The 22,843-nt window shown below is 37.9% G+C and overlaps 2 protein-coding genes across 9 annotated transcripts in view; one reads left to right on the top strand and one right to left on the bottom strand.

Moving 5' to 3' along the window:
- Positions 1 to 11,093, top strand: part of PHTF1 (putative homeodomain transcription factor 1) — a 55,678-nt gene extending 44,585 nt beyond the window's left edge. Inside the window, exons 17-22 of one of the 3 annotated variants that reach the window (XR_006885968.1) lie at positions 554 to 649; positions 1,088 to 1,213; positions 1,753 to 1,916; positions 7,181 to 7,931; positions 8,495 to 8,560; positions 10,983 to 11,093. Coding sequence is in view for 1 of the 3 variants with exons in the window: in XM_046645060.1 (XP_046501016.1) it covers positions 554 to 649; positions 1,088 to 1,213; positions 1,753 to 1,773 (243 nt within the window). In the remaining 2 variants the exon portion in view is untranslated. Of the gene's footprint in view, positions 1 to 553; positions 650 to 1,087; positions 1,214 to 1,752; positions 2,754 to 6,879; positions 7,932 to 8,494; positions 8,561 to 10,982 lie in introns of those variants that run through there. The other 2 variants (XR_006885967.1, XM_046645060.1) reach the window with 2 other exon arrangements.
- Positions 9,029 to 22,843, bottom strand: part of MAGI3 (membrane associated guanylate kinase, WW and PDZ domain containing 3) — a 223,338-nt gene continuing 209,523 nt past the window's right edge. For 3 of the 6 annotated variants that reach the window (XM_046645054.1, XM_046645057.1, XM_046645056.1), the window contains 5 exons: positions 21,622 to 21,724; positions 20,671 to 20,797; positions 19,953 to 20,096; positions 13,636 to 13,774; positions 9,029 to 12,098 (listed from right to left, as the gene is read on the bottom strand). In XM_046645054.1, the coding sequence (XP_046501010.1) occupies positions 10,984 to 12,098; positions 13,636 to 13,774; positions 19,953 to 20,096; positions 20,671 to 20,797; positions 21,622 to 21,724 (1,628 nt within the window). In that variant the 3' untranslated portion in view covers positions 9,029 to 10,983. The other 3 variants (XM_046645058.1, XM_046645059.1, XM_046645055.1) reach the window with 2 other exon arrangements.

Below are 22,843 nucleotides of genomic sequence, written 5' to 3'. Positions count from 1 at the left end.
TATTTCTTATAGATACAAAATAATAGAAAGTTGTTTTATTTTCTTTTTAATTTCATGTTTATCCATAAGTTTTAAACAAAAACATTTGGTATCATTAGATTTTTTTTTTTTGCCTTAGAATTTTGATGAAGAATTCTTCCTATAAGGGAAAAAATAAGGCATTAGTAAGTTGAAAGTAGCTATCCTCTTCCATTCCGTAAATGCTTAATGAGGATGTTAGATTATTTGGGGGAGACCAGGATGAATAAGATACAGTTTTTGAATGCAAGAAGTTTACATGTTAATTATTATACTATAATTAATATTAAAATTTTCATTGTTTTGATATTTAAATTGCTTTATCATTATTTGTTTTCTTCAATAGATAGCTTTTCTTTGCCAAATGTGACTGATTAGGGATGGGGGTACGTGACATGTGTGCTCTGTAGAAATAGCTGCTGGAATTTCAAAATTTATTTTACTTGAAAATATAACCCTTGAAATCTGCCAGATTTAATACAGCATACGTATCTTTTTCTATGATATTTGCCTTAATCTCTATTCCTTCCCTTAGATTAATTTATATCTTAAGATGGAAAAAAAGCCGAATAAGAAAGAACAGCTTACTCTAGTAAACAATGTATTAAAGCTGTCCACCAAGTTGCTGAAAGTGAGTAATATCCTCTGATACACTTTTACTACCATTTAAATGAAATCGATGCTGTACTTCTTGGAGAAGACCCCAGTAACAGATAGATGCCAGGCTGTGGAGATTCAAAATGCCAACTTGATAGTTTTGGGTTAATGACTGTATAAGAAAAATTTCCCATCTTGTTACCCAGGTTCTGCTGATTGCTGATGTCTGTCACATTTTAAATTACATTTTTTAAAGTCACAAATAACATATTGCTTGAATCCACCTTAAAAATCTTAGCTGGGGGAAAAGTAAGTGAGAGTTGATTACAGGTTTTTTGAAGGTAGCTATTGAATATTAAGGAAAGACGGCCTTAAGCAGTCATCTTCACCCAAGACTTAAAACCAGCCCCGAAATCACTGATACTTATTGAAAAGCCGTGTATTTCCTCTCAGTTCTTTCATGTTTTTGTAGGAGCTGGACACACCATTTAGACTCTATGGACTGACAATGAATCCCTTAATCTACAATATCACGCGAGTAGTTATCCTTTCTGCTGTCTCGGGTGTTATAAGTGATCTTCTAGGATTTAATATAAGAGTAAGTCTGACTACCACCCCATAACATCTGCCTTAGTCTTAAAAATTACCATATATAATAATCTTTGCGCTTCACACTTTGTGTGTGCGCGTGTATGCACGTGTGTGTGTGAGACTGGCATGGAAATAACTCTTGTGGTAAAGAAATAGACATTGATTGGTGGTCCACAGGCTTCTCAGCTTAGGTTTTCTCATTTTACACAAGTACCTTCGACTGTGCTCTTGAATGGAACAAAAAATCAAGTTTGAATCTCATGTCAGTTTAATAGCATGTGCTGCGTAAAGGTTGTCCTCTGATCCAGGGAAATGTACAGAGGCAGAATGAATGAAAACCAAAACCCACGAACGGCAGTATGTCATTTTTGATCCTGAAAATTGTTAACGTTTTTTTCTCTATGGTGTTCTGTGGTTGCTATTGCCAGAGTTGATACTTTTTCTTTTTATGTAAAGGGTTCTTGGTTCATAGTCATGTAAGCATACCTATAAACCCCAACCTATTTGTCTTAAGACTAACTTATTTTGGTGATTTTCTTTTCTTAGCTGTGGAAAATTAAGTCATAAGCTGAGTCATGTGCCTGGACTCTCTCCCCTTGCTGACATCAATACTTACCCATTAAGGAAAGCGATGACTGCAGAAACCATGGGATACCACCTTCTTCTTCACACACAGAGGGGACCTCGGCTCCGCCTCATCTAACGAATGTGTTTGTAAAGGAAGAAATCCTTTTCCAACTGAGTGTGCATTCTAAAAACCTGTATTTTCATGGTTTTCAAACAATATAAATAGGAGATAAAGACAGTGTGTTATGGTAACATAAGGTCAACTTTCTAAGTTAGGAAATTTATTCTGGGCATTTCAGTGCTGTGACAGTTCTATTTACTAGAAATAGTTTTTTTTTGGTGACTATGGTAGATGTCCAAAGCATGAAGCAAATATCCTTTATTGGAAATATGCAAATTCAGTACTTTTCTATTATAGTCTATAGAATTGGAGATTTCATTTCTCTAGCAAAGAGAGATCAAATTTAAACTATTTTAGATTGAACCCAAATAAAAGAACTTTATTGGAGAATTTCAGTTTCTAGGCTTTTTTTGTTGTTGAAGGAAAAAAAAAACCTTGTAAACTGTGAGTTTCTGTTAAACTTTGGAGAAATTTTTATTAGTTTATAATTTTGAAGTTAACTATATAGTTGTTGGTGAAAGAGTTTGCATATAATACGCTACGTAATTCAGCTTGAGATATTTAAGTATATGCAAACTCATCCATGTCCATCATACAACATGGTTTCCGTTTAATCATCTGAGCTATGTTTCCTATCACAGTACTAAGTGAAGCATTAATAGTTTATATGTTGTGCAACTTAATGTATCCAACTCTCAGTACAATTTCAGGTCCTCCATGTCCAGCCAAGCTATGCCTTTGATGATTTGGGTTCTCTTATCAGCATCTCCTATTACATACACATGCAAATATGTATGTCAATATAAACTATAGTAGTCTACATATAATTTTTGCTCATTAAATTACATGCTTTGAAGAATTCCTTGAGGTAAATTGAAAGCCCAAACATTTTATTGATAAGATTTTGTGAATTTTTGAATGGAAATCATTTAGAAACTTAATTATTACATGTGAAGTATGTACTCATGCAAAATCAATGTATCAGTTACACATATCCTAATATGCAGAAAGATGTTTGGGGTTTAAAGATGAATTTCTTAAGAGTCTAGGGATTGAGGTCAGACCCTTCTGTGTTCATATCCTCGGCTCTGCCACTTACTAGCTTCTGTCTAAGGCAAATTACTTAACCTCTTCACATCTCAATTTCCTTACCTGTTAAATGGGGATAATAACTACCTAATAAGGTTGTTAAGGTTAAATGAGATTATCATATAAGGTACTTAGCACAGCATAAAGTACTTAGCACTTAGGAAATCCACAGTAAATATTTGTTGTTACTATTTAAAAGCCTTTAAAAATTTGTCACTGGTAGATTCCTGTGAAGATAGAGACATAGGAAGCAAAGTGGCTGAACTAGAAGTGGATTAACAAAAATTTGCAGCCATTCTAAATGCTGCATAAGTGTTAAAATTTTTTTTAAAGGTAAAACCCCATTATAGTGACTTACCTTTAGAAGGAACTGTTTTGTAAAGGCACTTCAGTCTCAACAGATGGCTCCGAGAAACATGCTTTTACTGTCTCTGTGAGGAATAGCAACTGTCTCAGATCCAAGACTGAGCACAGTGCAGACTTCAGATGAAGAAAGCTGATGCCTTCATCTTTTTTCCTACCAAAAAAAAAAGTTTTTATTTGCAGTCTTTACACAGTGAATTCTTTAGTTTAAATGCAGTGTTTAAAATAATTCACTCTTGTGGGTTGTTTCAGTTATCATTTGATGGTGTATAATTGGTTTAAATTATTTTTCAGTAGGTAAAATTATGTGTAAGTATAGTTGCTCATGTCAGAAACTTGGCAATCATTCTTGACTCCTTCCTCTTCCTCATACTTCACATCTAATCACCAGGTCTTTGAATAATTATGTTCTAAATATTTCTCTAATCAGTCCACTCTTCTGCATCCCCACTTCCACCGCCTTGGTCTGTCAACATCCTTTCTTTTTTAAACAAGTTTTTGCATGTTCTTGGCATCCCTCACCCCTAGGCTCAATCTGTTCTTCTCAAAAAGCTAATGTGTCCTTTCTGAAATGCAGGTCTCATCAGTTAGAATCCACTCATGGCTCACTATTACTTTGAAGATAAAAATTCAGAATCTTTTTAGGAAGGTGTACAGACCCACCCTCTTGAGAAAGATTTTTTGAATCCTTACATTTGACAGCTCTTTTTGCTGGGTGTAAAATTCTAGTGTAAGGAGGTTGTTGCTCTCCTGCCTCCTGCACTGCATCTCTCCTGACGCACAGTCTGCTGTCATTCTTATCTTTGTTTCTCTGTATTTTTTTTCTTTTTTAAACTCTGGCTGTTTTTAAGGTTTTTATCTTTATCATTGAATTTGTGCACTTTAATTATAATGTGCATTGGTGTAATTTTCTTCATGTTTTTTGTGCTTGGGGTTTGTTGCACTTATTTGTTCTGTGGATTTATAGTTTTCATCAAATTTGGAAAAACTTTGGCTATTTCTTAAAATAAGTTATCTATACTCCACTCTCACCTACCTCTTCTAGGACTCCAATTTATTTGTGTTTTAAGGCTACTTGAAGTTGTCCCAACAGCTTACTGCTGTTCTGTACATTTTCCCAGTCTTCTTTCTCTGTCTTTAATCTTGGATAGTTTCCATTGCTGTGCCTTCGAGTTCACTGACCTATTCTTCTGCACTAATTTGCTGTTAAACCTACCCAATGTATTTTCATCTATAGAACTTCAATTTTTTTATATATCTTCCGTATCTCTTCGTAACGTGATATTTCTTTTCTCTACCTCATTTAACATAGTAAATATAATAAATAGAAATAGTAAATAAGGACATTAAAACAGCTATCATCTGTCATTTTGGGTTTTTTTTTATTGACTGACTTTCCCTCCTCATTTTGGGTCATATTTTCCTGCTTCTGTGAATGCCTGGTAGTTTTTTATTGTATGTGAATTTTACATTGTTGGGTTTTGGATTTTTGTGTGTTATGTGTATGTTCTTTTAAATACTCTTGAGCTTTGTTTTGGAATGCAGTTAAGTTAGTTGGAGACAGTTTGATCATTTCAAGGCTTGCTTTTTACCTTTGCTGGGTGGGCTAGAGCAGCCTTTAGTCTGGGGCTGCTTTTCTCCAGTACTGAAGCAATATCCTCCTGAGTACTCTGCCTGATGCCCTGTTCGTTATGAGGTTTTTCCAGGTTGTGGGAACACAGACTATTCCTAACTCGAGAACTTTTCTGCTTGCTTCTTTTTGCTTATTCTTTCCCTGTTGTTGGATGTGTCCTTATGCTGATCAATACTTACCTGAAGACTTGAAAGGAACCCTCTGCATGTTTTTGGAGCTCTCTCCTTTCTATGTGGCTGTCTTCTCTCTGGTACTCTGCCCTGAAAATTCTAACTGTCCTGGCTCCCCAAATTCTTAGCTCTGTCTCCTCAACTCAGCAAGACTGCTTGGTTCGGGTTGGGTTCCCCCCTCCCACACCACAGCCTAGAATCAGTAATCTGGGGCACTCACTGGGCTCACTTCGTTTAATTCCCCTATCCTATACTGCCTATCATCCAATTTCTAAAACCTATTTTTTTCACATATATCTTTCCATTTTTTTCAGTTGTTTGAGGTGGGAGAGTAAATGTTTTTCCCACCTTTGTAAATGAAACAAAGTTTGCCCAACTGCTCAAGCCAAAGGGTTAGGGTTTATTCTTGGTTCTTCTCTTTTCCTCCACATCTAACCCACCACCACGCCGTGTCAGTTCACGATTCCCACAGCTGCCAGGTTAAGCCACCTTCACTTTCACTTTCACCTGGATTACTATGCTGACCCACTGCTCCTTTTCCATTCTTGCCTCCTACAGTTGGTTCTCCACTACATGAATGAACTTAAATATATCAAAGTCTATCATTCACACTTAAACCCTTCCTGGCTTTCCCCGTGGTGGGCTTCAAGCCCCTCCATTATCAGGCCTGCCTCCTTTTCCAACTTCATCTCTTTAATACCATACAACCACACTGGCCTCCCTCTGTTCCTCCATTATACCAAGTTCTTTCTCATACCAGTCTTGTGCCTGGAATGTTTTCTTATGTTCTCCCCTGAATGGCTTCTCAGCTGTCAGTTCCTTAGCAGGGCCTTCTCTGATGACCCTAGTTAAAGTAGTTTCCCCTCTTGTTGTCAGTTACATGGCCCTGTTCATTTCCTTCATGGCACTTATCACAATCGGATTACCTTTTTTTCCTTCCTGCTGAGCAACATGTGCCCTGAGCTAACATCTGTGCTGGTCTTCCTCTTTTTCGCATGTGGGTTGCCCCCACAGCATGGGCGCTGAGGAGTGGTTTAGGCCTAGGCCACCAAAGTGGAGCCCACCAAACTTAGCCACTAGGCCACAGGGCCAGCCTCATAATCAGATGATCTTGTTTATTTTTTGCCTAGTTGTTTCTGTCCTTCCCCACTAGAATATAAGCCTCTTAAGGCAGGGACTTTTTTGTTCATTCCTAGGTCCCCTGAATGCAGAACAGTACCTAACCCCATAAAAGGTACTTAATATAAATGTGTAGAATGAGTGAAGAAAAGACCTCAAGTAACTTACCAGTCATGCAATTTTTTTTCTCTTAGGATGGAAGAGTTGTAACTTTGTGGTTCTCCTACCCTCAGTGCTTCATTTATCCCTGTATGATAATTTCTAGGAACGTGGGCTTTTGTTTTGATCTCCAAAAAGGAGTGAAATATAATATACTTTGGTAATAGTTACCTGTTACAGAAAACTAAGATTAAAAACAGAACGAGATTAGGCCATTCATACATTTAATTGGAATAGTCCTAACCATAGAAGGATAATAAAAATACCTGTTCACTTGATTTTATAACTTGTTACGTTGGAAAAAATGACCCCTCCTAAAATTGCTATGGAGGTATAGCCTCAAACTTCTTAAATATGTACATTATAGTTCATGTATAATATAAACTAAACACTTTGAAGGGTTGAATAACCAAATACTTACCTAATTGGAGTATGGTTTTCTTGACTTTCAGAAACATGTAGAAAAATTCTAAATACCAGGATGTCTCACAAAGTATAAGCTTACGGGTCTATGTTTTTACGTTTGGTTCATTGTATTTAGAGGTAAGTGGACCTGTGTATTATAAAAATAACACTCTTTCAAATTAATGAGATTCACTTTGGAAATTTTTTAGATATACACACTCATAATGGACCAAATGGGTCTCACTCTCAAATTTATCATTTGGGATTATCAAGAAGTAAATTCATCAGTCTCATCTATACATGTATTGACTAGTTTAGCCATTCAAAGTAATCCTTTGCTTCTTACAGTTACTGGTGCCTATCTTGAATAATGAAGTTTGAATTTCACAAATGTGCAATAATTCCATACCTTTCCTGTAGCATGTCCTGAGCCCTAAGCTGCAATAAGGATTACTCAAGGTCAAGGTAACAAATGACTGTTGTTTATGGACAAAATAAGCCTCTTGATTTGTGTATTTGCTAATAGTTCTGCTTGACTTTAATGCACACATTGTCAAAGAGATGAATACCCACCAGATTCTTTGTCAAAACGTAAGTTTAGGCTGAATTAAATCACTTGGCTATGTTTTTGTACTTTAATGTACATGTGAGAAAGATTCAGAGTTCTCTAGCAGATAGAATTGCACTCTTCATAAGCCTTCATACTCCCTTCTTATACTTAAGGCTTTATTTGCATAGCACTATTGAAAACAGATCCAAGTTAGTGGATATCTTAAACTAATTCGGTTAACTAAAGCAGAGTTTATAGATTTCATATAATAGTTGTGGTGTGCTTTAAACAAGTCGTATTGCTGATAAACCTTAACAGCATGACCAGTAAAGAGCTGCCTAAATAAATAAATCTCTTATTGTTTAAAAAGCACAGATAGCTCTTAGGCGTTGGAGCATGCCATGATGATGTAAAAAGTTACTCCGATGTATTCTTCACACCAGACTGAACATCAGGTCTCGTGACTGAAGGCCAAGTTTAAACCAGTGTTCCTTTAGTTCCAGGAGCACACTATGGACTAAGCCGCAGCTTAGACACATCTTCACGGAGGTCATTAGTCAGATCGCCACACAGTTTAACTAATTTGAATACTCCTTGCTTTCTTAAAACCTACTTTTCTTTGAATGTTGGACATACTAAACATGAAATTCTTCATTTGTCCACATGGTTAAAAGCATTTGGCTTTTCATATGTGAGAATATCCTATTAAAAAAGGAAATAACTAAGATATTATCATGTAGAAATAAAAAGCCAAGTGCTTTTCTGTGTCTAAGAACTGACTGTTCAAAAGCTACTTGGTCCATAAAATTTAACGTTACTAGGTTAGAAGAAGACAATATTACAGAATCTTAGTCTCTAATCTCTCCAGTGAGACAATGTAGCAGCAGCCCAGAATTTCTTTGCTATTGTGACCAGTAAGAAAATATGACCCTTAAAACAACAAAACTGTTTTGCTGCCACTTTCTGCAGCCTTTGCTGTGACACACATCTCTACTGCGGGGCTCGGGAACTACGGGCTTGGGTTTTCTTTTGAAGCGAGTTCACGCACTGCTAGGTAGGAAATTACTTGCCCCCTCAAGAGTATTAAATTAACCATGTTTGTCTTGAAATAGGTTTTAGGCATTATTAATAACAAGAATTAAATGAAATCAAGTCAAAACAAACACTTCATTCTAAAAGTAAGTATAACCTATAGTAAATAAATGATTTAAAAACAATGTGAAATGCCATAGTCTGATGAAATAAAGTTTTGTGACTTTGTGGTAACTGGACTTCCACTATTATATCTATTAGAAATGTCTAGTAACTGAATTTCTAATAAGACAAGTCCTTTTCTCTCCAACAGTATAAGAAAGGGTTTTTTTGGGTAGCAAATTATTTATGCAAAGCTATTTTCTTTACAATGAAAAGTATAAAATAGGTATAATGATATTTAACTCAAACCAATTCAAACTTTACCTGAATAGCTATGCTTCTGTCTGCATGTAAAGTCATCATTATAAGTCTTCCTAATTGTGGGACTTTGAATGTTTACTACTTGGAGGGACAAACTATGATGGGAATTAGACCATGATGAGAATTAGCTCCACAAACAGAAGGCAACATTAAATAAAGCTGACAGTAAAAGAAATGCAGGCCATAAACTGTTGTTTTTGTTTCGTTTTTTTAATATCTATATAAAAAATAACGAGCGATTTACAGATCTCTTTCTCTAATCAGAACCTCAAGTGTATATATAAAGGTACTGTACAATATATAAACATTTACAACCAGTAAGTACATCCATATTTTGCTTAGCATTCCAAGGCCACATTGCTAAGTCAGTATATAATCAGTACAGTGACAGGTTACTTAGCAAGGAAAGAGCCACATCAGACTGACAACATATGACATCAAAGTTATGTCACAGTTAACAATAAAAATAGGAGTTTTATCACTAATTGTGGACTATAGGGAAAATAAATCATTTCTGTGATACTAAATTCTTAGCATTTATCAAGCCTCCTAATTTTGCTCTATTCAAGTAGTTACAGTAGGTGGGTAAATATAGTTCTGGATGAAAATGGGATTTCAGAAATCTCACTTTGGGAAGCATGTCTTATCTACAGGGGCTGAGTCAGTTGTTATAGTAAAGAGTTTCACAGTCAGACTGAGAGGGAAGGAGTTGGACATAATGTGTTTCACAATAACATGATGAACCCAGGGTGAAGAAGAAGTGTGTTCAAATACTCCATAAAATGGCTTTATTCTGAGAATGTTCCTTTATTTATAGATGCTACTGACTTCTGCTTCAGGGACTGAAAAACCTGGATATATTTTATGGAGTTAAAAAACTCTCCACCTTCTAACAAACATCTTTAATTAGACTTTAAAAAATAACTCTGAAAATCTGTACAAGCTAAGCCGATGTTTAGTCTCCCTTTCTTGTTTTAAAATAAGTTAATGTAACTAGAAATTAAAATTAAATAAGCTCTAGCAAGCACTCTCTACCACGCCGTTTGTCCGTACTCGCTGAGCAGGTCTCACACACGATCCACTTCTAAACAACCCAACTTGTACAGCTGCTACCAGAGCTGGCACTTGATCTGGCAGTGGGCTGTGAAACTGGGTTTATAATTAAGTCCCTCCCACAATCTGTATGATATTTTGACTCTTCAAATATGTACTATGTATTAACAACTAATGACTTAGTAGTAGGTACAAGCAAAATATCCAGAAACAGAAATTTGGTAGTTTTTCTTCAAACAGCAATAAGCAGTGTTACCACATGCTTCCTTGTGGTTTCATAATGAAATAACTGAAATAAAAGGGCGATCTGAGACGCTATTACGTCAGGGTTGGTAACAAAGCAGGAGGTGCACTCTTAATTGCTTAAAGTACTTTCTTATTTTGAACATTCAATTGTAAGTAATATCTATAACAGTTACTTAAAATACTTTATCCAGCCAAATTTAAAAAACCATAAGAAAGTGTCAATATTTGACTATATTTTTTCCTTTACAGTAGTGATGTTTTGGAGTTTTATTTTTAAACTGGGACTTCATCAGTAGCCGTTAGAAGAGGCAACTGCCATCTTTAATGATGAGTTAACAATCTCTTCTTCTGCAAAACTAAAATATTTCTCTCTGTAAACATGCAACATGCTATTGAGAATATCAACTTCCAAGCCAAACCTAATTTTTTCATTACTGTGGACATATCTGAGTGAGAAGGATAGAACAGACATGATACAGTAGATAACTTGGCACAAATATAAAGTGAGTTGTGACCACATTGTGAGTATCAACAAATGTCATTTGTTCAGACACTCATGAAGACGAGCTGCGCAGCCTGAGCAGGGCATGTCAGATGAGAGGCTGGGCATGTCAGAAGAGTGCGTGGATGCAGTTCCTTCCTGAGCACAGGGGAAGGCAGCCAGCCGAGGGGACAGGTGGTTCTTAGCAATCCTAAAGGCCCCTCATGCAGCCTCAATAACTTGATGCTCCAGTTAAAATGTACTTTATGTGTGTTTCAGAATTTCTGAAAAAATGACTTTAAAAAAAAATGCTGCTCTTTAGTAAGAAAAGATTACACCTTGGTTTTCTCTGTTTTATACTAAAGGTCACAGCCGTTTCTCGGCCACACCAGTCGTGCCTGTGGCTCTGTGTGCACTCGGCACCTTCCAGGGCCCTGGAGTTATCGGTGTCTTCTTAGCTGGAGAACCGCTTTCAGGTTTGAACCCTCCACTCTCTCTGTTTTTGTCAGCTGCCTCGAGTTCTTTTCCTTTGTGATCTTCTGGTTTGTTTAAGACCATTCTTTCTTCAGGTTCCTGCTTCCGCTTTTCTGATACTTTGACGCTTTCTCCTATTTTACCTTTACTGGAACGTGTTTCTCCTGAGGTTGCTTTCCTTGCTTGGTCATTTTCAGATGCTGCTCTACTAGTAGTGTTATCAGTCTTTTTGGCTAGAAGAGATTTTTCATCCATTCTCTTGCTCTTTTCCTCTGGAGACCTTGTTCTATTTTTTCCAGACTGACTCTGCTTCATATCTTTCCTGAGAACACCGGCTTTTTCTTTCCCGTCCCAGACGCGCTCAGCACGGTCACGAGCACGGCCCCCTCCTCTTTGACTCTCCAGCTCTAGTAATTTGGCTTCCGCACTGGACTGGTCTTTGCTTCCTTCAGTTTTCTGCTGCTTCTTTGGGCTTGAAGACTGTCCTCTGCCTTGCCGGCTGTGTTCCTGTCCAGACCCTGCCCGGGCGCCCGGCTGACCACCGTTCTCCCCTTTCCGAGGGCTGAGTGATCTGTCTCGGGGTCTTGTTTTGGGCTCATTTTTTAGAGGACTGGGTATCTTTTCTAAATGTTCCTCTGAGTATCGACTGGCTGACTTTTGGGGACTGGCAGATCTACCTCTTTGTGGAATACCAGTTTCTACTTTTAAGAGATTTCTCTTGTCACTGTGCCCAAGACTGTTGGGTGGGTCCCTTTTATTCACATTTTTCTGGAGAAGAGACTGATGTTTTATATCAGACTGCTTTTCATTTAAAGTGCTTTTCTTTTCATGCACAGTGTCCCTTAATTCTTCTGCCTTTTCACATATCTGAACTCTCATTAAAGATTCTTCAATTACTGGCACATGAGACTCTTCAAACATGGAAGCAGAATGTGGAGATGGGGGAAACGGTGACTGTTCATCATAAATCACACTTGAAGATGAAGGACTATTCATATCCCAATCACCTAAAAAATGTGATTTCAGTGGAACATTATTAAATTTTAGAATTATAAATAGGAACAGTTAGTTTTGAACTTTGACAGCCATTCAGATTTTACTGACTGCTTGCTTAAACAGCCTGAGTACGAATATTTTATAAATAAAGTTTATATATGTTTAGATATCTCTCTATAAAGGCAGATGTATACAGACAGCTGCACTTGCACATGAAGGGTAGACAGTTTATATATACACAAAATGACAGTATTCATTTTTCCAATTACTTATGTATAATTAGTGAGATAATATATGATGTGTAAATTCTTTGTAAGTAATAAAGCCCAATAAAAAACTTAGACAAAATAAATAATAAAATTGGACCAAATTACCTGGTCCAAGAAGATTACTAATTTAGCTGTTATCACTGGATATAGCTTACAGATATGCCAAAATCACTAAAAAAGGAGACCAAACTGTGGTAACCAGAATGAGGTTCATGGGCATTTGTAAATAATTTTTCTGCATTAAGCTGTCAAATTTAATGTCAAAAGGAAACTGAAAAGTGCAGATGATAGAAGTAGATGTATTTAATAGCATCATTTTTAATTAAAAAGAAAAAAAAAAAGAAGGAAGTGATTTACAAGACATGCAAATTTACCAAGTCTTTTTAAGGAAAGACCAAGAAAAGCCCTGAAAGCCTTAATGTTGCTCAGGTTTCACGTAGGAGCACAGACCGGAAGGAGCCAAACCTGAAGAAGGAAGAGAAAAAGCCTAGGACTGTGTAAAAAAAATCACAGCGCAGTTAGCAAAGATGTCACCGGGAATGTATGATTTACAAGCAGATGGTGGAAGATAATATAGTCAGAGAATTATAGGCTGGAAGGGGACTGTAGGAAGTCATGTCTACACTTATCCCTCAAAAGCTCTATGGGGAGGAGGGGAGGAAACTAGAAGGGACAAGTACGAAGTGCTGTGCTACTTTATTTCTAGACTACTGTACTCAGTTAAAAATAGTGATTTTCAAATACTACATTTCAAAAACACGATGAAACCAAGGAAGCCTAAGATCATTACAGGAGTACAGACGTGGTCGCATGTCCAATTCCACATCTCTAGATAGGGCTATAGTAACTTATTTTTGACAAGTTCAGGCCAGAAAAGCCTGAAGTTCTTATGATACTCATTAAGAGAGAAACTTATCTTACTATAAGGAAATAAATAACATCTGGAGAGATTTCAAATGTTTTTCATGACATTTAAATCGTTTGCCTGTAATGTCCCTGTTTTTTACAGGTAAATTTCTCTACAAAAGTGACTATATGTTTTCTCTCAAAACTGCTTAATATATGTTCCATTCCAACAAAAGTCCTGCCTGAAGCCACTTATTTTATAATATTATTTATAATAACTGTGCTATATAACTAGCTTTAGATGGTTCTGGTATTTACCTTTGAATTAGCTGGTAAAATATCTATCCCTCCAAATAGATACTCCTTTTCCTTCTGCTGCCCCCTCCCTAACACACTCTTAACCTTTCAGCTCCAGGTGAGCCACCTCACTTACCATGGTCAGGTATCAAGCCAGTGCCTGGCCTCAAAAGAAGAAGAACTTTATTTCCACCGGCCTGGATGAGCTCGATTGCTCGAGTGTGTGTGATGCCCTGTGTAGGTTCCCCATTGATTTCAACAATCTGGTCACCAACCTGGACAGAGAACATTCACAAGAACAACATGAAACCATGCATCCTTCTTCAGTTCTGCTTCTGTCAACTCTAGAGCCACTCAGCCTTGCTGAGTGACTCTCTTTCACTTGTAAAATATTTAACTTGTACACAGTGGTGGTAGCAATAGGAAGAGACAATGTCTAGTTTTATTTACTCTATAAAATCCTACAGGGGAAAGTTTTATATGACTGGTAAGCAGGATCTGGGTATCTCGAAATCACAAATCAGATTCTCAGTTTTCCACCAAAGGCTAAGTGGTGGAAGGGGTGAAGTCTCTATGATCCACATGACACCACAGGGCTGTATCTGAATGATCAGCCCATGAGGGGTACTTTTCAACTTGAGCTGAAACTTGAGTTTATTTCCTAAAACCTGGGCAGGTGGCTCCTTATCTTTGAAGCCTTTCCTGACCTTCAGGGAGAACCGCCCACTCCTTCCTGTGTTGCCCATACACCCTGTACACATATGAGCCATCAGATAAGTAAAATATTCATAGATTCAAACTCTGAAAAAATTCAGCTTGGAGAACATATATAATATGAATATTTATTTAAAACCAATAATTGGCTTACACCTCATGATTTTAGTGTGAAATTATTTTCTTATAAAACAAACATAAAACTGGAGATCAGAATAAGATGCCTTTGTACCATTGCTATTTACTAGAAATGCTGTCTATAGTTACATTAAAAGAAAAATGAAAAATATGGATGAGTCAACTATAACTTTTGCAAAGAACCTGCTTAAAGATAACGATGGTAGTGATTTTAAAATATATTCCAGATTTTCAAATGTATTTCAAGGTGACAACCAACTGAAGGGTACTGACTTCAAAAGAAAAAAACTGAACGGTGGAAAACTAATGAAATTCCAAAAAGCAATTCTAATATTTATTTAAAAGCTTACTAAAAGGATCCAGAAATAACACAAGAGAAGAGGACTCTAATTATTGCACAGAGGTTGTGGGACAACTGTCTACAATGCAGCAGAGCACAGGGGCCAGGAAGCAGGCTGTGGAGTTATAATGTGTGTGGCTCACTCCTGGCCCCAGCTCTTCCTAGCAGAGCGGTCTCATTTTCGTCTCTGTTAAACGGGGTTAACACTAGTGCCCGCCTCCTGGGGCACACGGGAGGGTGTGACATAAAGCATGACTACACACGAACTTAGTCTTCAAGTTACCTATTTTCTGGTTTTCCCAAAAAAGATTTAAAGTACATGAGTATGAAGAAGATTTAAATGTAGCCTGTACCCCATTCTATACAATACAAAAAAATTCAACTAAACTATGAAATAGAAAATAGACTAAGTGTTTTGTTGCATATTTATGGAAAAAAAAAGATGAGAGTCTCACTCTTGAAGAAATGGAGGATATCACAAACAAGATAGATGGGTTTAACATAAAGTGGAAAGAAAATCTTAAAGAAAACAACCAAAGTGAGACAATAATAAACATGATAGAGAAAAGTAATAAACATAATTAATGTAAAATATTATATCCAGAATATTTAAGTGAAACAAAGTCAATACCCAGATTTCCCTTAATAAGTGACTGAAGAAAAGTCATTTTCATGGGAAAATAACGACAATAAATTAGTACTAGATATAAAATCCTGCTGATAATTAGAGAAATGAAAATTAAAGTAGATAGTATTTGGAGCATGCTTTGGGTATTTCTTGTAAAACATGGTTGAGGTTATAATTAATTTCAATCACGTTCTTTGGCTTAAATTCACTATCCAAACCTGCATATTTCTTATTCTTTTAGTAGTAAACAAATAAATTGCAATAAAACTTGTAATTGAACAGATTTGCCACCAGGTGTCATTTTTGTTTAACTTTAAAACTAAATTGGGGGGAAGGAAAAGAGAGCTGTGACTTTAAGATTTATGGTAGACAGGCCCTCAGAGGGGAGAGAAATTCTATACTGGACTATATGAAGCTAAAGGTTAAAAAAAATGGCACCTTTGAGAGGGAAATGTAAACATTCTTTTAAAATTTTGTTACTTTTAACATTTAAAATGTAATAAGAATAAAATGGGGACTACATCTTTTTTCCTTTTTTGGGGGTGGGGGAGTGATGAAGATTGGCGCTGAGCTAACATCTGTTACCAATCTTTCTCTTTTTGCTTGAGGAAGATGCTCGCTGAGCTAACATCTGTGCCAGTCTTCCTCCATTTTGTATGTGGGATGCTGCCACAGCATGGCTTGATGAGTGTTGTGTAGGTCTGCACCCGGGATCCAACCTGCAAATCCTGGACTGCTCAAGTGGAACACATGAACTTAACTACGCCACTAGGCTGGCCCCGACATCTTTTGATAAATAGAACAGATAAAGATCAAGTTCAGGTTTGTATTACTGAAAAACAAAATTATGGGGGACAGAGGAGAGGAGAGAGAAATGAAAGGGAGAAAAAATGAGAACAGGAAAACCAACAGAAGAAAAGAAGTAGGAAGAAGGGATAGAGAAAAATTATATTCCTTAAAAAGAAATCACTATCATTTAACAACCACCACTAAAAATGTTTTAAAATTACAAAATATTTCTAACACATTGCTTACATTATCTTACAATCTGTTAAGAACCTATATGCCCCCCACAGGAATCAAATTCAAGTGGATACACGCCACAGCTTGACACGGAAAGCGCACTAACTGGGCTTAGAGGACAAAGACCTCGGTCACACCGTGACTGTCACGGGCCGAGTGAACCCAGCAAGTGCCTTAGTCTCTCTGAGCCCATTTTAAATCTAGAAGTGGGGATAATGCCACCAACCTCAGAAAGTTTTTGTGAGACTAAAACAGTGAAAACACATGTGGCCTGGAAGATAGCAGACTCTGACTATTTTGTAAATCTGATTCTCTGTTAAACATCTAAGCCTGACACTATTTCCTATTATGAACATTTTCCACTCAGGCGATTTCTCATTCGCTTACCACAGAACACCTCTTTCTTCTCTAAATCTTAACCAGATTTAAGGACCAACTTAAGACACAAAATTTATAGATCCTCTCAATGACTCTCAACACTTTTCCATCTATATTACAAGTAAATATTTTCTTTTTTTACTGGATTACACTATGACACTGTTTGCTAATTTCTTCATATATTGCAAGTCCTGTTTACCCAGTAATAAGTTCTTGGAGCTAATCTTAAATATTAAAAAAATAATAATTCTCTCATTATCTAGAAGTAATATCCATCTGTTCTACTCTTTCAACAAATGGAGCTCTGTGGAGCATCTACTGTGAATAGTCAGGGCACTGTATCAGGTGCTGAAGTTACTGGAGTAACAGGTACAGGACTCAAGTACAGAGGTCAGCCTAAGAGAAAGCAAAGGAGAAGAGAGGCAGGAGGGAGGCAGACAGGGATGCTCAGGTGCCTCCATGGGTGAGTGTTAGCTGGAGATAAACTCTCATCACTTGGGCGGCGGCCACCAGAGTAAGTTGTCATTAATAACAAAGCTCCCGTGATTCTTACCAAGTCAAGATTTTGATAGTTTAGTAGCCAGAAAAAGAAATCTCTGAAAAGCTGATTTATTTTCTTAGAGTTTAGAACAAACCTGAGCATAGCAATAATAGCTTATTTGCTTTTCAAATTCAGTCTCTTTTTGATATTAAAGTTGATTTAATCACGGAATCCTAAAGTTTCTGTTCATAAGACGTTTTAGAATTAGACTTTGTCTACTTTAAGGCCTGTTCACCTTTTATTTGTTTGATGAGATTAGTGTATCTGAAGGTTACATTTGGAACCAACATTTATTTTACAATTATATCCTAGTTTTTTATTTAATTGTATTTTTTGTGACACAATATACAGTGGGAGATTTTAAAAATATCAACAGATTTAAAGTACCCAAACAGATTAAAAAGAAAAAACAGAGGAAGAAAAAGGACCAAGAAAACCTGGAATAAGTATGCCATCCCATAAACAGTGCCTCAAATTGCTCTTATTAATAAACACACTAAAACATTTACTTGGGCCATGTATTTTATGGATGGATCTGCATTCTGCAGATGAGAAAACTGAGGTTCAAAGAATTTACCCCACTGTACCCAAAGTTCAATCCTTGTCCTGTCTGATTTCCGAACCTATGTTCTTTCCACTCCGTTAACTTGTCTCTACAAGAAAGTGGAACCGGGGCTAGATCCAGCAGCTCCTGAGTAGCTTTAGCTAAACTAAGGCACCAGCCATTGGTCTCTCTCCTTGTCATAACGACTCTCCAGCTCTGGTTCTGCTGTTCCGCGTTCTCGCCCTCCCCATTTTCTCTATCTTCTCTGCTCCACTAATTACAGGTCTTACCCACAGTTCTGCCCTTGGCCCACCACTCTCTCAATCTTTAGTGATCTCATCCACAACAAAGGCTCCTACCATCACCTCTGTGGGTAATTTCAAAATCTGGGACTTTACCACTAGTTTTAATTGCCTGCTAAATATTTAGACCTGCTCAGATTGCTGGACCCTCCACCTCAACAGGACTAAAACTTAGTATACCATCAGTCTTTGCCAAATCCTTTCTCCCCTTGTCCTCCCTAATGTTTCTCCATAGTACAGGCTGGGCAAAGCCTCTAAGCAATCCTTTACTCTTTCTTTTCCTTCATCCCTCACTCATTTAGCAAAAACTTACCAGTCATCTAGATCGCTCCTTTCTTCACTAACTGTTGATCTCATATGCATCTCTTATCTTCCATCCAAAGTGTTCTCACTCAAGTTACACTCCCACCACTACCCCTGGATGCCTAAACTATGCCGCCTCTATTCCCTCCATCCCTCCTGCACACCACTAATGGACTGATTTGACCAGTGCATTCCTCTGAGGGGAACTTTTGCCTCAAAAGCCTTCTGTGGCTTCCCACTGTCTTGGACGTCCATCTTGGCGACCCATCCCACTTTGATATTCTCATTTTCTTCTATTCTCTTTTGTATTTTCTAAATAAACTCTAGGTAAACTTGACCTCTTGCAGTTTCCTATACGTGATGTACACTTCCTCAGTTTTATTCCTTTGCTCATTTTTTTCAGCCTAGAATGTTTTCTTTCCTCAATCTCCGCCTACTGAAATCCTACCCACTTTTTAATGCATCCTGTTCTGTGAAATCTTCTCTATTCATACTCGCCACCTTTGAACTTGTACACAAGTCTGGTCATTTTGAGGAAGGATGGTTTCTTACTTGTTTGGGGTCACCCTTCTCCCAACTCATTCAGCATGAGGTATAAAGCTTTGGGGAAAGCAAACACTCAATACATGTTTATGAAATGAGTAATGGCAGGGGAGCAGTGATGTGGAATCACCCAGAAGCCTTTTCTAATCATTATTAGGATACACCATCTAATAATTTGCCAGGATCATTTGCCTTCCTAGTTTACTTAGTTAAAATTGAAAAAAAAAAATCTCTGTCCCTGATGCCTACTGGTGGTAGAGGGAGGAACTCTGAAGTTCTCTTGAGTCGTAGCAGAAGGCTGTCTAGAATTTACAAGTTTTAGCATATAACTTAACTGAATACCAGTGAATTAACTATTTTTTAAAGGTTGAGGCCAGCACATGTCTTCTGTATAAAATTGCTCTTTAAGTAACCTTCAGAAGAGGGAAAATATCTTATGCAGACCCATAAACAATCTGGTCTGCAATGCCCTAGACAAAGCCGCAGTGCTTCAGAGCTGAGAGCACCTCGATGGAACACTACTGATGGGAATTCTAGTCCTTCAAATAATAAGAATGGTTGGGAGACTCATGCATTTCCATCTCTGGCTACCTCTAAAGGCAGCTAAAAGGAAAAAATCCTGGGTCTACTGTTTCTTGGAAGAAGTTGAAGATTCTGTTTTATCCTGGCTTTTCCAAGACTTTTCCTAAGATGAAAGTATATTTTATTTACTAATCCAATGACTCTCAAATGTCTCCTATGTAAGTAAAAAATGATTCTTCTAATTGACTAAAGTCAAGACGGCAAAAGTAGCACAACTGCGACATGGCGTGGCGCGCTGGCGAGGAGGGAAGCAGTCATCAGGGCTTCGAAAGTGAAAGGACAGGCATCGCCTTTCATGTTTCGGTGACGGGAAATCTTGCTTAGATTCCAGAGGTTTCTGTATTCCCTTTAATCGACTATTTCAGAAGTTTCCAGTCTGGAGCCAGAACCAGAGGTTGCAGACAGAAGCCAACTCACGTGAATTCTGCCGTCTTTGATGGCAGGGCCCTCCTCAGCAAGACGCAGGATGAAGAGCCCCATGTTGTACTCCTTCCCCCCGCGCAGGCTGAACCCAAAGCCCCGGGGGCCTCGCTCCAGCTCTACTGGGTAACAGCCAAGGCTCTGGAGAAGAAGAAGTGTAAGAAAAACGAGTTTGCATGGACTGGTTTCTTTACAGTTTGAAGAAAGACTACTTTTACAGCTGAGAGAAATTATTTATACTCTCAATATGCATTTCTGTATAAGGAAGGGACATAAGTTTTGGCTGAAGGGCTTCTTAATTCTTATAAATGCAGCTAAATTAATCTGAAGATTAAATGTCTTCTCTATTAGTTGGTCAATGTGCAACAGATCAGAGAACACAATTTTGGAAACTGCTTCCTTTAGGTAGATTTTGACTAATTTTCCTGAAAAAAGAAAAAACCAAAAAAGCCAAACCATACTTTGATTAACTCAAACAGTGCTATTTCTAAGTACTTAACCAAAGATTCAAATTTCTCCAACTATGAGGTAAACTCTTCTTTAACTCTTTACATTCTCCCATGGAAGCTAAGAGAACACCAAACACACAGTAGGTCCTCAAGAACTATTAATTTGGAGAACAAATTTATCTGAACTGATTTGCAATAAAAATTCACCAGTGTAGATGATTCAGCAACTGAAAATAACCATCCGCATCTGGGGGATATTTGTTTACCTGGTTGTGCCGACTGCCCACAACTGAAATCATTGCGGTGTCAGGCTGTGCAAGGGGCCTGTGGTCAGACCAGGAATGTCTATAAGAAGTGGAGACGTCTTTTCCAATTTCACCTTCTAGGGCACTTCTACAAGAGAGAAATCAAGTCACTCTCTGAGCTGAGAAAATGAAAAACAGTCTTAAAGTAAAAGCACATTAATTTCTTTTCTTTTGAAAGCTGAACTTTGCCATTCTCCCTCTGAAAAACTGCTATAAAGACACACTGTGTCTAGAACCAGGGAGATGCTAGACAGAAGCCTGGTTGTGAATTCCAGCAGAACTTAAAGTCTGTCAACATCCGCATGTTGTTTTGTTTTGCTTTGGTTTCGGTTTGAAGGGCGTCTCAGTCCAGTTTACATCAAGGAAAACCACACTCAAGTAACCGAACCAGAGGGTAGATAAGCTGACCTTGTCACTTACATGAAAAGCTGACAAAGTAAAAAATGGTTCTCCTACAACACCAACACCTGTGCAGATGCATTCTGGAAATCTAGAAATTTATGGCTAACATTTACAACAAAAGAGGAAATATGTACAAATACTACTCTGCTCTACTCAGGTAGTCTGAGAAGACGGCAATCCACGTGGGTCTGGGGCTTCCCTGCCAAACTCATGAGGACCAAGAGGAGCAGAGCCAGATGCTACGGTCACTTCTTTCTAATCCCCACTTGTCAGCCTTGATTGGAGAATTACGCTGTGCCCTGGGAGGGGGCTGGGAAGAGGGATGAAGGTATTGAGAGAGTGGAAGGAATAGGGAAGGTATTCGAGGGTGGAAAATGCAAGAGTTCTTATTTTGACCTCACCAGCTGGCTTCTGCATAACTGTGTGGGGGAAGAGGGTGGGGAGGGTAGGAGATGAAGAGTGGGAAGATGAGGAGAGAAAAAACCCAAAAACTGAGAAGAACAACCCTACCTGTCCCCAGGTATGTGGTTGGCTTGTGACTGTCCCATGGGCCTGTGCTGCAGGGCTGGGCTTTGCCTGGCTGAGTTTGTTCCTGATGGTGGCCCATGATGCTCTGTTCAAATGAGAAAATGATAGAAATATGAATTTGTCCATACAAGTGTGAAGGCCAAGTGGGTCTATGAAGGTGAGATAATAACAATGGTTACTGCTTTACTGACTTTAGTGACTTTAGCATGCACAGCACTGTTGTCCACCGTCTGGAATTGGAAAATTAACATCTTCTTCCCTGTGGCTTTGATTAACGTTTATGTTTGAAGAGAACAGGAATCATATTCTTACTGTACACATTTTCTCTCTTCCACCTCTATTTTGGTCATCCATACAACATGAAATCAGAAATGAACATACTCAATAATTATCATTATCTAGAGGACAGAGCTTCAGGAACTGTCCTGTGGCCTATTCCAGAGCGCACTGCACTCCCCACAGCTGGTAAGCCACACTGGATGACAAAGCTGGGTCTCAGGAACCCGGGACCACAGAGGCCAATGTACAGACGACACACACATCTTCGAACCCGCATCTTTAACACAGGAGCAGCTATTCTGCCTGACACTGAATAGCAAAGACAAACTTATTACTCTGAGCGTTGACAAATGTTTATAAAGATTTTAACGCTTCTCTTTTCTAAGAGCGCAAATACAGGTGAGAAAAGTAACATTTGTTCCTGTTTCACTCCCAACAGCTCCAGTTCCTTGAAGGCGGATTTCATAACCAAGCACAGTGAGCGCTGCATCCAGAACTGGATGGCAAGTCACGGGAGATGACAGTTAAGAGACTCTTAGGCTGTCAGACTCATTTTTTTAAAGCTGAAACTTTCCATTGTTTCCTCCTATCCAAATATCAGACATAGAAAATATCAGAGAGAGGAGCATAGCTTAGTGATTAAGACCATGAACTCTGGGGCAAGACTGACTGGGTTTAAGTCTGACCCCATCATTTACTAACTGTGTGTTCTTGGGCAAATTACTTAACTTCTCTGTGCTTTTAGTCATCTCACCTATAAAAACGGAATTATAGCAACCCCATGGGGTTACTGTGAGTATGAAATGAGCTTATAAGGTACATGCTTAGAACAATGCCTGGCATATTATACTCACTATATAAATGTTTCTATTATATTATCGTTATTGTCATTATAATCATCAAAATGATAGTTTTATTTGGGGCT

Source organism: Equus quagga, chromosome 18 (assembly GCF_021613505.1).
Source record: "Equus quagga isolate Etosha38 chromosome 18, UCLA_HA_Equagga_1.0, whole genome shotgun sequence".
NCBI classification, from domain to species: domain Eukaryota; kingdom Metazoa; phylum Chordata; class Mammalia; order Perissodactyla; family Equidae; genus Equus; species Equus quagga.
The sequence above is the reverse complement of the archived record's forward strand: the minus strand, read 5'-3'. Positions and strand labels throughout refer to the sequence as shown.